This window comes from Mytilus californianus, unplaced genomic scaffold (assembly GCF_021869535.1).
Source record: "Mytilus californianus isolate M0D057914Y unplaced genomic scaffold, xbMytCali1.0.p SCAF_11, whole genome shotgun sequence".
NCBI classification, from domain to species: domain Eukaryota; kingdom Metazoa; phylum Mollusca; class Bivalvia; order Mytilida; family Mytilidae; genus Mytilus; species Mytilus californianus.
This window is the reverse complement of record NW_026262593.1, coordinates 19,975,484-19,994,672: the sequence shown is the minus strand read 5'-3', so window position 1 is coordinate 19,994,672 and position 19,189 is coordinate 19,975,484. Positions and strand designations below refer to the sequence as shown.

At 32.7% G+C, this 19,189-nt stretch overlaps 1 protein-coding gene across 1 annotated transcript; it reads right to left on the bottom strand.

Moving 5' to 3' along the window:
• Positions 1-19,015, bottom strand: LOC127719703 (Parkinson disease protein 7 homolog). Its single transcript, XM_052225940.1, has 5 exons — positions 18,781-19,015; positions 15,383-15,544; positions 13,462-13,531; positions 10,526-10,609; positions 1-2,121 (listed from the first exon to the last, which is right to left on the bottom strand). Exons 1-5 carry the CDS (start codon positions 18,862-18,864, stop codon positions 1,961-1,963), a joined length of 561 nt encoding a protein of 186 aa, XP_052081900.1. The 5' UTR covers positions 18,865-19,015; the 3' UTR covers positions 1-1,960.
• Positions 19,016-19,189: the final 174 nt, after the last annotated feature.

Genomic DNA, 19,189 nt, shown 5'->3' with positions numbered 1-19,189 from the left:
TCTGTGTCATCTATTTATTTTATTACTGCACTTATTCACAAGGCTTTGCCTTTTCATAATACTAAAGAGTCAAAAGAATTTTGAAATTGAATTTATTAAGTTGTTGAACTGCTATCAAATTTGACAATTGCTAGAGAAGGGCTGTTAGTATTATTCCCATACAATTTCAATCGCAGACTTTTTGTTTCATCAAAAGTTTGGAAAAATACTCCCATGAATAATCAGGCACACTAATAAGAAAAAGAGTTTGTATTAGGTGTTAAAACCTTTATCACATTGATGTTTAATTTTAATTTGATAGAAAAGTATACAATAGTTATTAATTATTTTCAGTTCTGAGAAGTAATAAGATAAATATTTTTTTTAGATATTCTGTGAAAATATTATACATGTATACATGATTTCTCTAATTGGATGCTAATTTATACTCAAACAGACCTGTTGATTATTTTCTATAATATATAAATCAAAATGTTGATTGTTTAATCTCAGTTCTTCATTGGCCAAAATTCAATAATGACATCAAATTTTCTTGCTTTCCTCTGAATTTGCTATTGTAATGTCATGAAAAAGGCAACTGTGTCTGAAGACTTTACAAAGAACATCAATGAAAAAGAAAGATAAAGCTTGCTTACTTATTGTCTAAGAGAAAGATTCCACCACATAATATTGTGCAATACAATTTCTCCACTATCAACAGTTAAATTTTAGACATTTGGAATGATAGGCATGCTTATATTTCTAATTTGAAAACTTTACTCTCTTGAATGAAGAAATATTGCATCACACTCCATGCAGTTGTAGAATCTATATTGTATCCATGGGAGATAACTCTGGACATGCTTTACATCAGTTTTTGATATGGACTTTGTTACATTATTATCTCCCTTTCAATCATTAAATAAGTAATTATGGTAGGAAAAAAATCAAATACAGGGACATAGTTGTCTCATTGGCACTCATACCACATCTTCTTATATCTATACACAATAATTTTTTTTGCTATTATATAAAGCTATAATTAAATGCTAATGAAAAATTGATTAACAGTTATTTAATTATGAAATATATTAAAGTCAAACTTTTCTTACAAGTGTGTCTGATAATAAATTTTAGATTTTTTTCCAAATATCTTATGTATCACAGAATCATCCTTGGAATTGGATTGTAGGAATATCTTTAGATTATAGACTGTGCCAACCTTATTCTAAAAGTGTAACCTTATAATAGCCTGAATTAACTGCTTAAAGATATGCAAAATACAATATTTTTTATCAAATTTTTATTTTTAAACAACAAAACATGATATTTTATAAATGTCCGGCAATACTTGAAAATAACAATGCAACAAAAAATGTTATGGCACAGTTGACGCATGAACTATTTATTTTTTTCAGAGATTCTACATAAAAAAATATTTACTTAGACTTGATTGTAAGTGTTACTGTCCACCTATTGCAGTTTCTTCAAAATCTGACCAAATTGCAAATTTTCCATCAAATCAAAACTGTCAGACTGAAAAATTTGGATAGCAACACTTACAGTCAAGTCACTGTAACAGATTTAAAATTTTTCAATCAAATATGACAATGGAAAAAAATATTTTTAATTGTGCTATAATCATCTGATCAATTAAAAATTAAATAGTCCATACTTCGAACAAAAACTAAATCTTCCTTCAGAAAATCATCTTTATAATCAAATTCTTCACAAAGATTCTAAAAACAGAGTTTATCAAAGAAAGCATAAACTAAAAACAATTTTTACACTATAGTCAACAAAGGTTTATAATTCGTCAGATTAACACATGATTTAGTTTAATATATGTCTTTATGATTCAACCACAATATGTGAGCTATAGTGATCTTTTTCACACATTTGAATTTTTATATCAGTCTTTTCTGTCACTATGGGAACATCAACAAACAAGCACCAAACTCTGCCATTCTAAATTATCCAATCACATCTTGACAAGCATTGGACTGACCAATGAATTGGCCTTCTCAGCTCCTTGCAATTTTTCAACAATTTTCAAAGCAAATTCGAAAGTTGTTCCTGGTCCTCTGCTGGTGATCACCTTACCATCGTTAACAACACGGTCTTCTGAATACTTGTACCCACCTATTAATGATAAAAAAGAACTGTATATTTTTTTTATATATGTTAACAAATATATGAACACTGTACAATTAAGCGTTTTTAAAAACTCAGGCTACATCCCAAAGCCTGATTAATGGGATGGTAATACAAATTCAGAGGAGATAATTCTTAATTTAGAAGATAAATGATTAATTTCCTGTTGCTTGTAGTTTTGTAACTAAAGAATCTAATCATGAAAATATAAAATAAATGGAGAATGTGTATGTTGAAATAACCAAATAATCCTGCTTTTCTGTAAATATACTGAAAAGCATCTAAATAATTTATAAAACAAACAATATACTCAATTAGTCAAACCACTTTATACTTAATAAATCAGAATTTATTTTCCTCAGAAAAGAGACATGGGAGGATTGAAACAACTGTGATAAGTTTTTACAGGTAGGTAGATAGATAGATTTCAGAAATAAATAAAATGTCGTCCATGAATGCCACAGCTATACATACAATTCTGTTGAAACCCCTAAACTCATCATAAAAATACAGGCACAGATTTCTCGTCATTATACTTATTGATTGATTGATCTTGGTATAAAATTCAGTGGCAAATATATGTGCAACTTAAACAATAGATCAAATAAGTCAAAGAATTTCAACAGGGATACAGGACTAGAAATTCAAACTGTCATTGGTAATACATGTAAGAGAGAGAAATTAAAGAACCTTAGTGAGCACGCTCACATACCCCACGTCCCCACATTGTCACTGGAGAAATAAAATAACTGTAAGAAAAAAAAATTGTATAAAAAAAAAAAATTGAATCATAATTTCCTGTCGATATGCACATCTACATAGTATGTCCTTATTATCTACAAAGTTTCATGAAATTCTGTTGTGTGGTTTCAGAGGAGTTGCGATGACAAACTGTTGCAGAGGTATATTGAAGCAAATAAGTTCAAATGGGCATAACTCCTAGAAAAATCAAAGCGCGAAAGCGCTGTAAAGGCAGTTAATTACAGGTTGTGTGTATTTTTAGTCCAGTTATATCATTATCTTGCATAGTACATTGTACTTATCAGAGGTGGCTTTCAGTATTTAAGATTTAGAGTTCTCTAATGATATTGAACAAGTTTTATGAATGTCATATTCTGAGCACTATATGAAGGCGATTGTTCTCACTTGTTTATGAACTAGTGCATTATGTCCAGTTTGTACCTTTTTTATCTATGTTTATAGTCAAATACTGTTTAAAATAGTTTGGCATTTTCTTTTTAGTAATAAATAAATGTTATCAACTGTATTTTATTCAACTTTGCAAATGTAGTTTGTTACTGGTAGGTACAATGTATGGATGATAGTTGTTTCATTGGCAATCATAACACATCTCCTTATTTATATAATGATCTATATTCAACGACCTCAGGCACAAAAAAAATGTATGTAACTAAACTATGATGGGAAACCTTTGACTTCTTTCTTTTATATAAACTTTTGATTTGGTACCATAGAACTATGTAAAATAAATGTACATTGCAACATGTCAACTCTTTCAATGACAATACTTTTTTTAGAAACTATAACTCCAAGCAAAATTATATTTCCAAGTATAAAGTAATTTATGAATGAAACAAGAGTGCACACGCTGAAATGTCTCGCCTTCTTTACTAATCATTGATATTATGTTGATAGTCCTAAATATAAAGCTTTATTACAACAGTCACATAAACTTAACATTAACTAAGTAAACTAAACATTGACCAATGAACCAAGAAAATGAGGTCAAGGTTAGATGAACCATGCTAGGCAGGCATGTACAGCTAACAATTCTTCCATACAACAAATATAGTTGACCTATTGCTTATAGTTTAAGAAAAACAGACCAAAACACAAAAACTTAAAACTGAGCAATGAACCTTGAAAATGAGGTAAAGGTAAAAAAAAACCTGCGTGACTGACAAATAGATCCTAAAATATTTCCATACACCAAATATAGTTGAACTATTGCATATAGTATTAGAAAAAAGACCAAAACTCAAAAACTTAACTTTGACCACTGAACCATGAAAATAAGGTCAAGGTCAGATGACACCTGCCAGCTAGACATGTACACCTTACAATCATTCCATACACCAAATATAGTAGACCTATTGCATACAGTATAAGAAAAACAGACCAAAACACAAAAACTTAACTATAACCACTGAACCATGAAAATGAGGTCAAGGTCAGATGACACCTGCCAGTTGGACATGTACACCTTACAGTCCTTCCATACACTGAATATACTAGACCTATTGCTTATAGTATCTGAGATATGGACTTGACCACCAATACTTAACCTTATTCACTGATCCATGAAATGAGGTCGAGGTCAAGTGAAAACTGTCTGACGGGCATGAGGACCTTGCAAGGTACGCACATACCAAATATAGTTATCCTATTACTTATAATAAGAGAGAATTTAACATTACAAAAAATCTGAACTTTTTTTTCAAGTAGTCACTGAACCATGAAAATGAGGTCAAGTACATTGGACATGTGACTGACGGAAACTTCGTAACATGAGGCATCCATATACAAAGTATGAAGCATCCAGACCTTCCACCTTCTAAAATATAAAGCTTTTAAGAAGTAAGCTAACGCCGCCGCCGGATCACTATCCCTATGTTGAGCTTTCTGCAACAAAAGTCGCAGGCTCGACAAAAAGGAGTTCTTAATTAAGAAATAAACTGATTCGCTGAGCGCAGCTGGATACACCCGCAGAGGTCCAACCCTGAACAGTTGGGGCAAAAATGGACACAATATTCAAGCTTGATACAGGTCTGAATTTGGATTGTAATTAAATATTTGACATATTATAGTTTCTGAATAAATGTAGTCAAAGAACTTGAAATCAGTTATATGAATTGAATTTATATTCAATTAAAGATTTCTTGCTGTTGTGCAATACACTGTGCTGTTGCGCAATACCTAATAAACATGATAAATCTGTTGCCAGACTATAAACAAATAAAGTTCAATTTCTTCTCAATGTCATATTTGAAATTTATGAAAATCAATAGGAAGATTACATCAATAGCTATAAATAATTCACCAAAGTTTCATGCGAACTGCTTAAAGCATTTTTGAGTTGTTGTCCAAAAACTGGAAAATCCCCCCTTTTTTAATGAATAAAACCCCATAACTCAGAAATGTAAAATCTAAAATTTATAAAATTCTAAAGGGAGCTTACGGATTGATAATTTAGTCTTAGATGCAAGATTTTTTTTATCAGTTGTTTGTGGCTTTGAACTAGCTGTCAGTAAATGCGAGTACTCTTAGATCTGTACTTAGTGTCTTTTTGTTGTTTGGATGTACAACTACCCGGCCACGTACACTTGTATTTGTATTTATCCATCTGATGAGTTAAGCCTCTTTCAACTGATTTTTATAGTTCGTTCTTATATTGTACTGTTACACCACTGTCCCAGGTTAAGGGGTGGGTTGGGATCCCGCTAACATGTTTAACCAACCCCCCCCACCCCCCCCCCCCCCCCCCCCCCCCCCCCCGCTACATTCTGTATATACATGTATGTGCCTGTCCCAAGTCAGGAGCCTGTAATTCAGTGGTTGTGGTTTGTTTATGTGTTGCATATTTGTTATTCGTTCATTTTTTGTACATAAATTAGGCCGTTAGTTTTCTTGTTTGAATTGTTTTACATTGTCATTTCGGGGCCTTTTATAGCTCACTGTGCGGTATGTGCTTTGCTCATTGTTGAAGGCCGTACTGTGACCTATAGCTGTTAATTTCTGTGTCATTTGGTCTCTTGTGGAGAGTTGTCTCATTGGCAATCATACCACATCTTCTTTTTTATATTTACATCAACAGATATAAACAATTCACCAAAGTCAAGGTGAGACAACAAAACTTAGTTGTAAGATCTCTGAAATTTTTTACACAGTAAAAGTTTTTCTCATTGTTGGAGATTGTACGGTGACAGTAACACCTGTAACTGCTTAACCCATTTCTTATGCACTTTGGTTCGATAAACTCACTGAATATCATACCACATCTCCTTATTTTTATATGCATTACAATTTACATGTGCATGTTATTGTAAATATATATATATCAGAACAAACTTCATTGCATCACTTTTATTTATGCATCCTTTGGCCATGTCATGTTGGCACAATACAAGTTCTAAAATTACACAACATAAAACAACTAAATGTTATTTCAGATGAAAGTTTTGTTTCAGTTCCATTCATAGGATTTATTAGAATTTTGTGTTTTGCCAAGTCCAATAATTAACTCTATGTGCATGTGTTAATTGGAGACTTTTCTATCCCGTATACGAGTTTTGGAACTAATTCTGTTTCTTTTTTTGAAAAAAGTGAGCAAACAAATCTTGCACATTTAAACCTTTGTCTGCCATCACACTGTCACCTGGATCACATAATTGAACTATTCTACATCTTTCAACTATTTCACAGTCACTGGTACAACCAACATATGCATTAGAGACATAGATGACTAAACCACCAGGTGTCGAACATACATGTACAAGTATTTTCAGTGTTTCTGTTTTTATATGATGAAAAGGTTGCCTGAGCTCTAGGAGCTTTAGGTTTTATCACGGGATATTCTGTGCTGTCAATAATAATCCAAGTTGTAGGAAACTTTAATTTGAAGTTGGATGGCGAAAAATACCTGACTAAACCACTAAATGGCCAAGTGTTAGCCTCACGCCACTGTTTAAAAATAAAAACAATCCATGTTTACACAACATTCTTAACACTAGTTTTAATCTAGAATCTGGACAGTTCAAAGTTGGTTGTATAATGCCTCAATTTCATCAAAGTCATAAAAAAAATGATTTTCAAATGACACCCTATCAATTTGAAAATATATGTATCTCAAACAATGTGCTGCTGGACCAAGTGTGGTCAAAACAAATAAAAATTTAGTATACAACTCTAAACCGGTATAAAAATGCATGGCTGTGTCACGTGTCTTCATTTCAAAATTCTCTGCTGAAAATATAGGCATTGATGGTGTTTGCGTAATTCCATCTGTGAAGCTCAACATTAGCTCAGCAGTTGGTGGTGGACAGTCATAAATCCTGTCTGCAGTATGAATGACTTCTTCAGGAAAACCAACTTTACAATCAAAACTTTCCTCTAGATTTCTATTACAATATTCATCAAGTTTAGTTCTTTTGTTTTCACAGGAAACTGCCCTGATTTTTCTTTTTGCGGACGATTCAGTCTCTTGCTTGGTCCAGGAAAATAGGCTGGGAATGGCAGTAGAATTAAGTCTCTGTATGGTGGGTTTGCACCCTGAAAAAGGTTATAAAACATTAGTTTTTTGATAATTAAATGAACTTCCATTAGCAATGCATACTTTGTACTACCTGGCAAAATATTAACTAGATTTATTCATTACAATCTGGATAAAACTATGTTAGCCTGATTCAATGTACATCAAAATGTATGTTATGTAAATCCAAAGGACAAACAATGAGAGACTTATGCAACAAACGTACATTGTGTGTACCTAAATAACTATAATATAGATTAGAGCATGTCATTGTTTTGTTCCTGTTAACATTGTCATTGATATTTTTCAAGAAAGTCTATGAGGCATAGCTTATGCATTCCTGTCATTACTACATTAGCATAATTACTGCTAAAATAATTCTCAGTATGATATACCTCTTGTAAGAAATCATTATAATTGTAGCAAGCACCAAAAAATCTCAAACAGATCACATTGAATCGTAATCCAAAAAATTATGACGTCTTGAATTAACCACCCCCTTTTATTCTAAAACGATAATTGTGGTTGTAAACAGAATTTGGTTTCTTCGCATGGTGATTACATATATAACTATATATTTTAAAAAGAAAATAGAGTTTTACCATGAATAGTTTCCTGCACGTACTCTTTTTCAGTAAAATGTGCCTTGCAAAGAACAGCTGATTGAGATGGACTCCACGATTTCATCGTGTTCTCGTCCAATCTGCGTATGGGCCATGGCGTTGATCCAACTTTTCCTTCTTTTTAAGTCATTTTGGAAATGCATGTCCTCCTCTTAAATGACATCCAGGTACACAACAACAAGTACTTGGCATCGTTATTTAAAATTGCAACTGTATAGTTGCACAGTGCAGAAACCGGAAGTTTAAGAACAGCATCGGCTACCACGGCGCCACCTATTCAAGAACGATAATTTGCTACTTTATATAACTGCGAAATAACAATCAATAACGTTAGATGGGTTCACGTGCATAAACAGAAATGCGCTTTAAATTGTATAATATAATTCATGTTCAGTCGACCTTTAATTATTATATCAACGACTGAAATGATTTATAAACATCTAGATTGCAGATAACACTCGAAATTAACCCGACCTCTTTCCACACAGAATTCAAATAATTCTAGTTTGTCAATCAGTTGACTGCTTATAATGCAAAATACAAATATATCAAAAGTGTTTAAAACTAACAAAACACAATGATCGTTTCTCTATTTCCCAATGTAAATGAAATGAAACAAAAAACATTTTATATCACAATAAGAAGAGGAGAGAATCAACATTTTCCGGATCTACTTGGAGCCTAATGACCCCCCACGTAGATAAGTTGGATATCGCGGAACCAGAAAGGCATTAAAGTACTGCCTTTAAAAATTGAATCATAATTTTCTGTCAATATGCACATCTACCTAGTATGTCCTTATTATCTACAAAGTTTCATGAAATTCTGTTGTGTGGTTTCAGAGGAGTTGCGATGACAAACTGTTGCAGAGGTATATTGAAGCAAATAAGTTCAAAGGGGCGTAACTCCTAGAAAAAAAATTGAATTGTAATTTCCTGTCAATATGCACATCTACGTAGTATGTCCTTATCAACTGAAAAGGTTTCATGAAATTCTGTTGTGTGGTTTGAGAGGAGTTGCGATGACAAAAGGTTGCAGTAGTATATTGGGCAAATAAGTTCAAAGGGACGTAACTCCTGGAAAAAAAAATTGAATCGTAATTTCCTGTCGATATGCACATCTACGTAGTATGTCCTTATTATCTGAAACGGTTTCATGAAATTCTGTTGAATGGTTTGAGAGGAGTTGCGATGACAAAAGGTTGCAGTAGTATATTGGGCAAATAAGTTCAAAGGGGCGTAACTCCTGGAAAAAAAATTGAATCTTAATTTCCTGCCGATATGCACATCTACCTAGTATATCCTTATTATCTACAAAGTTTCATGAAATTTTGTTGTGTGGTTTCAGAGGAGTTGAGATGACAAACTGCTGCAGTAGTACATTAAAGTAAATAAGTTCAAAGAGGCTTAACTCCTGGAAAAAAAAATTGAATCGTAATTTCCTGTTGATATGCACATCTACGTAGTATGTCCTTATTATCTGAAACGGTTTCATGAAATTCTGTTGAATGGTTTGAGAGGAGTTGCGATGACAAAAGGTTGCAGTAGTATATTGGGCAAATAAGTTCAAAGGGGCGTAACTCCTGGAAAAAAAATTGAATCTTAATTTCCTGCCGATATGCACATCTACCTAGTATATCCTTATTATCTACAAAGTTTCATGAAATTTGGTTGTGTGGTTTCAGAGGAGTTGAGATGACAAACTGCTGCAGTAGTACATTAAAGTAAATAAGTTCAAAGGGGCGTAACTCCTAGAAAAAAATTGAATCGTAATTTCCTGTCGATATGCAAAACTACATTGTATGTCCTTATTATCTAAAAAGGTTTCGTGAAATTCTGTTGTGTGGTTTGAGAGGAGTTGCGATGACAAGAAACAGGACTGACGGACTGACGGACTGACAGACGGACGGACGGGTCAAAAACATTATACCCTCTGCAACTCGTTGCGTGGGGTATAATTACGGTTTGGAGCAAAAATTCAGCCTTGCAACAGGACATGTACACTTTACAATCATACCTTACACCACAGTTGGTAGACCTACTGCATATAGTATCTGAGAAACCGACCTAATCACGTAATTTTAACCTTGATCACTGAATAATACTGATCCATGAAATGAGGTAGGGGTCATGGTAAACCCTGTCTGACGGACATGAAGACCTTGCAAAGAACCCATATACCAAATATAGTTATTCTTTTACTCACAATAAATGAAAAATTCACATGACAAAAATAAATATTTTTTTTTTAAGCAGTCGCTGAACCATGAACATGAGGTCAAGTACAATGGCTATATGACAGACAAAAACTTCATAAAATATGGAATCTTTATAAAAGGATGAAGAATCTAAGTCTTCTACCCTCTGAAATATAAAGCTTTATACAAGTAGATGATGCATCCGCCGCAAGCTTATTGTAATCCCTTATCTCTCATTTTGCAACTTTCTTCGCAGGTGAGACAAAATTGAACTGTATATTATATAAAATAAATAAATTTTACCGTCCACCATTTTATCCTTCATACTTGGATAAGATGTAACTGTTATTCCACCACATATCTTGTGAGCTTTCAGAGCTGTTGGACCTGTAAATACAACAAACAGTCAATAATGGAATACTGAATTATTAAATAAATGGACAATGTGTCCAAGGGACACAGATGATGCCCTCACTTGCATATAACCTTATAAAGGGAAATAACTAGAGAACTGTAAAAGTGAAACCACCCAAAATCGAACTTGATTTGAGTTTTGTGGTAATAAGCATTGTGTATTAGTTTCCAAACATTTGATTGAGGCAAACTGAGTTTAAAGAATGGAAACGAAAAATTCAGCAATTTTTTCATATATAAAGCATAACTCTCAAACGGTATAAGTGATGCAACCCAAATTCAAACATGACCTTCGCATAAAAAAACTAGTTGAACCCAATCACAAGATTTGAGTCTTCTTTGAAAGAGCTTGAGGTTTTGTATAGACATCTGTCTATTGATAATGATCATTTGTTGACATCCGGATGGGTTTTATTTTTTTGTGTTGTTGGGTTGCTGTCTAATTGACATTTACAGCACATCTCTTTTTATTCATCAGATCCCTAAAATATTAAAATCACAATTTTCATAAAATAATTTAAAATATTTCATATCCCTGAAAAATTTGAGAAGCATCCTTATTTCTTAGAAATAAATATCTATATCCAAAGACTAAATAGTATACATGTCCTCAATCCAAACAAGAAAACAGGATTATCTAGATCTAGAATATTTTATTTTTAACTGTAACAAGAGTGTACACGCTGAAATGTCTCGCCTACTATACTGACCATTGATTTTTAAGTTGATAGTCCTACATATAAAGTTTTACTACAAGTATCACATTAACATTTATGATCCAAGAAAATGAGGTCAAGGTCAGATAAACCAAGCCGGAAATACATGTCTACCTTTAATACAATCCCTCCATACACAGAATATAGATGACCTATTGCTTATAGTATAAAAGAAACAGACCAAACCATGGAACTTCTATATTGACCAATGAACCTTGAAAATGAAGTTGAGGTCATTTGAACCCTGCCAGACAGACATGTACACATTAAAATCATTCCAAATATAGTTGACCTATTGCTTAAGGTATCTAAGAAAAAAATTTAACCAGGAAAACTGAATATTGACCAATGAACCATGAAAATGAGGTGAAGGTCAGATGATAACTACCAGACAGACATATACACCTTACAATCATTCCATACACCAAATATAGTTGACCTATTGCATTAAAGTGTAAGAAAACAGTCCAAAACACAAAAACTTAACATAAGCAATGAACCATGAAAATGAGGTCAAGGTCAAATAAAACCTGCCAGACGGACATGTACATCATTAAATATTTCCATACACCAAATATAGTTGACCTACTGCATACAGTATAAGGAAAACAGACCAAACACAAAAACTTAACATTTAGCAATGAACCTTGAAAATGAGGTCAAGGTCAAATAAAATATGCCAGACTGACATGTACATCGTAAAATATTTCCATACACCAAATAAAGTTGACCTACTGCATACAGTATTAGAAAAACAGACCAAAACACAAAAACTTAAAATTTAGCAATGAACCGTGAAAATGAGGTCAAGGTCAAATAAAACTTGCCAGACTGACATGAACATTGTAAAATATTTCCATACACCAAATACAGTTGACCTATTGCATACAGTATTAGAAAAACAGACCAAAACACAAAAACTAAACTATGACCACTGAACCATGAAAATGAGGTCAAGGTCAGATGGCACCTGCCAGTTGGACATGTACACCTTACTATCATTACATACACCAAATATAGTAGACCTATTGCTTATAGTATCTCAGATATGGACTTGACCACGAAAACTTAACCTTGTTCACTGATCCATGAAATGAGGTTGAGGTCAAGTGAAAACTGTCTGACGGGCATGAGGACCTTGCAAGGTATGCACATACCAAATATAGTTATCCTATTACTTATAATAAGAGAGAATTTAACATTCCAAAAAATCTGAACTTTTTTTTCAAGTAGTCACTGAACCATGCAAATGAGGTCAAGGACATTGGACATGTGACTGACGGAAACTTCGTAACATGAGGCATCTATATACAAAGTATGAAGCATCCAGGTCTCCCACCTTCTAAAATATAAAGCTTTTAAGAAGTTAGCTAACGCCGCCGCCGCCGCTGCCGAATCACTATCCCTATGTCGAGCTTTCTGCGACAAAAGTCGCAGGCTCGACAAAAATGTTGGAAATATCAACAACAGAATGCAGTTTATAGTAAGTTTGTTTAAATAATGTTTTGTCTTTTGTTATAGATGGTTTTAAACAACTGCTTAAATGATAAATTGCATTAATCTGTATTTTGTATAAATTATTTCTATGTCTTTGTTTTTGAAAAAATAATTAGCATTAAATTTTCAACACTGTGGAAGGTAATTTTGTATTCCCTCTTTCCTACTGTTATTTGTACAATTTTTTGGTCAATCAGAAAAGATTGATTGAAAAAATATAATTTGTTGGCATAAAATTTTTTATTTTATCATTAAAGACAATCATGCACTTCTCCTTTCCCCAAACCCTGGATCCACACCTCAAAAATGTATTTTACAATCTGTCCTAAACAGATAGAGGTATATATTGTGATCATAACAGCCAATTAAACAATGAACCATAGAACTAATTATAAATGAAAACTGAAGCTGAAAATTGAATTTAAAATGGATTTTATTTTTACGCTATGTATGTACATGTATGAAATTTTTTACAAAATGGGTTTTGTAACATGTCAGGAAATGACTAAAAACGATTTCATTACCAGCATAAGAAAGCATAAAGAACCTCTGAAATTTCTTACAATTTTAACTAAGAATCTTTAATAAAGTTGGAATACTGTAACACTATACCTGCACAAATAGCAGCTACATATCGTCCACCCTTTTCTTGGTCTTGTAACAGATTCCCAACTGCTGCAGACTACAAATAAAAAAGCAGGATTTAAAAACTATAAAATACCAATTAAAATAAGTAGTTGTAATGCATCGCTGTAAATATTTCACAACATAGTACATATGCTGCCCAAAAGGCCCTCGTGGGTAGATAGACAGGCTGGTATATCAATCATAGGTATGAAGAGGTAAAATTTTATATAACCAACAAGCTACAGGTAATACTAGCCTGCTTTACTAATAATGATTGAATACATCAAGATCTTATTACAGATATCACATAAACTTAACATTATAAATGATCTGTGAAAATGGGGTCAAGGTCGGATGAACTCTGTCACTTCAGAATCATTTCATACACCAAATAAAATTGACATATCACTTTAATATAGTATCTGATTGTTCGTTCTTGTTTTTGGATGGTGATGTTCCTTTGGCCCCTTCTAAAGGTGTGTTTATTTCACAACTTGTTCTTGTTCGCTATGCCTTTATCTGTAGTTGCATTTTAGATTTCAATCAATAAACTTAATTTATGTATAACTGGTAAATCATTAAGTCAGGTATTTCGTTACCACAAATTAATTAAAACTTTCACCAAGTTCTTTCATAGATACAAAGATTTGGTTAGGAAGTTTGGCTGAACCTGTAGACTTCCTATTAAAAACGAGATATCACAACCAAATTTTTAAAGTGATGTTATTTATAGTGCCCATAAATTTAGATACAATCCAATGTAATTAATTAATCCTTAAAAATAAACTTATTTTCCTGTTTGAATGGTTTTACACTAATCATTTTTGGGGCCCTATAGCTTGCTGTTTTGTGTGAGCCAAGGCTCTGTGTTGAAGGCTGTACTTTGACCTATAATGGTTTACTTTTACAAATTGTGACTTGGATGGAGAGTTGTCTCATTGGCACTCATACCACATCTTCTTATATTTATTCTTAAAGGTTATCAATTCAACACAGTAGTAAAATCTTTCAGTATTGTTTTAACGGTCCTAACATTAATTTTGTTTAAAAAAAAAATTAAAACATAAATAAATATATATTGCTTTATATGTACATTTATGAGAACTCATGATCCTACATCCTGTGGATATAGTTTACATATTTTGGCATTGCACAAGGTCATGCGTTTCTCAGACTGTTTATGACATCTTTACACATAATTTGTTGGATGTGTTTTGATTAATACTTTAGTCAGGGAGAGGATGATTTATTTATTAGTTGTAATTGGCTTTCAACAAGCTTTCAGTAACTTCCAGTACTCTTATATTGGTGCTTTGTGTCTATTGTTTTTATGTTAGTTGTGTTTGTGCTTGTACTTATCTTTTGAGTTAAGCCAATTGCAACTGAATTCTACAGTTTGTTCTTTTTATGTTGTGCTGTTACACCACTGTTCCAGGTTGACCTAACTATTAGGTGAGGGGGAATGCTCACAAACTTGTTCAACCCTGTGCCTGTCTCAAGTCAGGAGCCTGTAGTTCAGTGGTTGTCATTGGTTCATGTCTGTCATATTTGTTTTTCGTAAATTGTTTTGTTATAAATTAGGCTGTTTGTTTTCTCGTTTAAATTGTTTCACATTTTTCATGTATGGCCTTTTATAGCTGACTGTACGGTTTAGGTTTTTCTCATTGTTGAAGGTGGTATGGGTGACTATAATCGCTTATATCCACTTCATTTGACCTCTGGTGGATAGTTGTCTCACAGGCATAATGAAAAAATGGCATAAAAACATGTTTTTTTTTGCCAATATTTACAACAAATAAAATAAGATAAGAATAGCAATTTTAATCAAAAGATTTTAACAATGTGATTACACCCATATAACCCCTATGAGGGGCCCCATCTATGGCAAATGTTACTATGGAAATACCTGACAGAGATTATTTGCTCCTCCTGCTCCACCTGGACAAACCACCACATCATAAGGACCAGATTTCAAAGCTTCATCAAGACTCTTATCAGGAACAATTTTCACCTGTCTACTGCAGACAACTGGATCACTACCATCAATCCCTGCAAGTGTCACATCTATCTATAATAAGAGACAGACATATTAAATTTGGCGGGGAAATATTTTTAAGCTTAATTCATGGAAAAGAAATAGAGATGTAAAGACTGTTTTTGGTCAAAGTTTTAATCTACCATTAGGGAGCAACCATTTAACCTCAAAGGGGGGGGGGGGGGGGGTTATGGTTTTTTGTCTGAGTCAGAAAAAAAATAATTGATTTATCAGATTGTATTTGTGTCTTTTTCATGATAGAAACAATTCTTTTTCTGTGTTATACCAGCAAACAGGAAGAGGACTTGATAAGTTAGAATCCCACTTATCATGTTGGGTTACCCATTAAGATGTCAGTGATATGTCTATGTCCAAGTTATAAAGCATGGTATGCAATTATTCAATGAAGAGCTGAGCAGAGTTATAATGGCAGGGAACACAGTTAGGTTAATTATACTGCATATCAAGGAGGTTTTTCCTTTTACAAGTCTTCCTGTACTCTTCAACACAATCATGACAATGCTGTTTGAAATCTTCAATGAAATACAGCATGGGATATGAAGAGTAGGATTGGATGATATCATATCAGTAGGTTATAACTGAGCTTGCTTAGTTTAATATGGTATAAATTGTTGATAATTTTGTGATTTTGTTATCTATTATACCATTTTTTTTTAGAGTTAAGTGATTTTCCTGTACTTATTTTTATTTGTATGTTCTTTTTATGTGAGACTGTGAGTTCTCTGATCCAGATTAATAAGGGAGAGGGTTCAGTTCTCAAATAACTAGTTTAACCCCTCCACATATGCATGTCCCTGTCATCTATGTACATATAAGATACTGGACTCAACTTTGTTAATAATTTTAACCGTAACTCATCTGATTTTATTGTAATTTCTGTATATAGCCTTAGGGGACTAGATTTGTAATGTCACTACATGTATGCAAAGTCCCGCAGAGTTTGAAATGTTCAATTTAAGAGCCCAACTCTTATATGGAAGAGGTCAAAATCCTATAAATCCTGGTCATTGCCCCATGAGGGACTTTAATTGGAATATTAAACAGATAAACACATATTGTACTGTATTGCATAGACACTAGATGGTGAAGAGCTTGAGATATTCTATAGACACCTGTCTATTGTTAAAGTCTGTATGTTGACTTCAGTAAGTCTCTTTGCGATTTTATGTCATAGTGTTGCTGTCTGGTTGCACATACACCTTATCACTTAAAGACAGCCAATAATTTTTTAGCATCACAATTGAAAATATTTGACATCACAGACCAAAGCCATTATTATGCAAACGTCATTAGGTCACTCAATTGATGCAAAAAAGAGGTTGCCAGGTGTAAAATCTAGAACTTCCATATTGATGTTTAAAGTGACGGTACCCAATTTATGTAACAAAAAATTTGTTCCGGCGTGACATTTGTTCATAGGAAATATGTTCCACTGAAATTTATATCACAGAAAATATGTTCCAGCACTGTAAAATTTGTTCTGGAACTAATTTTTGGGCCAAATGTGAAATAAGTTCCGGAACAAAAATCATAGCTCCATGAATTTTATTTCAATTAATATTAAAAAGTTTTAAATAAGTTCCTGTGACATTAGTTTTAAACGAACATGTAAATATTTCATAGAAACTAATGAATAAGTTCCGCTCAATCATTATTGCACACCGAAACATTTTCTTGTTACACTTAAATTATAATGCAAGCTAAATGCTGTACTGAATGTACTTGCATGGGATACATTTGTAATTGAAGGCATGACTGTAACTATAGGTTGAAGATAAGAAATAAAAGTGATGGTAATGTATCATAATTTGTATTTAAGTTTTATGCGGTATTCCTCCTTGGTTCCCGTTAACTGTCATGGCCCCGTGTTCTAGTCATACATGTACTTAGGACATGGCAAAGTTTCAAAAGAGTATGTCTTTTTTTTCTACATGTCTTTTGATATTTATAAATGATCAAGTCACTTTGTCCTTTTCAAATTAGTACATACGTTCCTCTTAAACTATACTTTTTTTCTGAATGATTTTTCTTATTCGAATCTTTTCTGGTTCAAAAGTGTCATTTAGATATTTTTTACAGAGTATATAATTAAACATTTGCTATACTCCATAGGATCCAAACTGGATGATTTACACTTTTTATATATTATATTATTAATATGATACTTATTTTTAAAATGCACTTGAATGATAACTTTAAACTCACTGATGACAAATGCTCAGTATATAAGATAACTTGTTTACCCAGTGGAACATATTTCTCAGACAAGGAACTTATTTCACCAGATGAGGAACAAATCTCACAAACTCAGAACTTATTTCACCAGGTAAGGAACAAATCTCATAAACCCAGAACTTATTTCACTAGGTAAGGAACAAATTTCACCAACCCAGTACTTATTTCACCAGGTAAAGTGTGGAACTTTTTTTTATAGAGATGGAACAAATTATATAGAAATTACCATTGAAAAAAGTTCTCCCAGAACATATTTCCTGTGATATAAGTTCCACTGGAACTTTTTTCACAGGAACAAATTTTGGCTCACACATACACCTATTTTAATAGATTTTTTCACTATAAACATTTATTTAAGAAACAGACAAAACTTTCCAATCTGAATTTATTTTGTAGATATATCCCTTTTTACTAAATAGTTCCACAGATTTTATTTGGAATCCATCCTGAATCATAGAAAAAAGGGTTTGAAAGGACCTCCAAAAGATTCTGTAAAGAACGGTATCTAAATTGCACTCATGCAATAGTCCAAGATTGTTATGCATTTTGTATGAAATGGATGCCTGTGACATTTTTTTTTTTAAAAGTCGACTTTTTATAGACATTGTGTGTACACTTGAGTCTATTTTACTTTTTTTGCAGGAGACTTTACCCGTAAACATAAATCATGTGTAATATGACCGTTTTGTGTATCTTTACTACTATTTACTATATATATAGCTATGTTGAAATGTAAATGCTCTTTTGTTCCGACGTTGGAAAGTTCCGGGCGGAAAGAACTAACTAGCTGAAAAGTTCCGGAGGAACTTATTAACTAGTTACTTTGTTCTTTCTCTGGTTTAAAAGTTCCACCGGAACAAAGTGACTAGTTGAAAAGTTCCAACGGAACATATCATAGACTAATTGTTTAATGCCTAAAGAAACCTATAAGATATCCGCCGTTTATTGTGCAAAATGGGTACTCGGTGCAATTTTTTTTTGGATACTGTTAGTATTACGTTAGAGGTACATACTCCTCCCCGTCTTAAAACATCGACTGTAATGACGGTTTCCATTTCTTCTGCACCTTCGGCGAGTAGAACGAGTGCACTTGGCATTTTTGTGTTTGCTAAAAGCTGTCACTGTGCAATTCAATATCTTAAAGTGAGCAATTTAAAAAAAAATAGGTATAAAAGAAAATTTTGGAAAAATATAAAATTCAGGAGCACAATGCAACTTGATTCAACCTCGTACTAATGCTTAGTTTAAACGTACGCAAGATAATGACTTCTTATTCCATAATCTCTACTGGAGATATTAAATGAAGATTAATAAAGTATACCTTTAACATGCATATCTAAAATAAAACTAAAAAGAACAATTAAAAATATAACGTTTGATTTTTGGAAAAAATTATTTGGAGATAAAAACAATTCTGTTTAA

What these genes read in the sequence shown, in the direction of transcription:
- LOC127719703 (XM_052225940.1), bottom strand. Translation starts at nt 18,864, where the DNA reads ATGCCAAGTGCACTCGTTCTACTCGCCGAAGGTGCAGAAGAAATGGAA. An exon ending in GAGCAAATAATCTCTGTCAG is followed by an intron (nt 13,532 to 15,382) that starts GTATTTCCATAG and finishes TTTTATTTGTAG; the next exon opens with TCTGCAGCAGTTGGGAATCT. An exon ending in GAAGGATAAAATGGTGGACG is followed by an intron (nt 2,122 to 10,525) that starts GTAAAATTTATT and finishes TATCATTAATAG; the next exon opens with GTGGGTACAAGTATTCAGAA.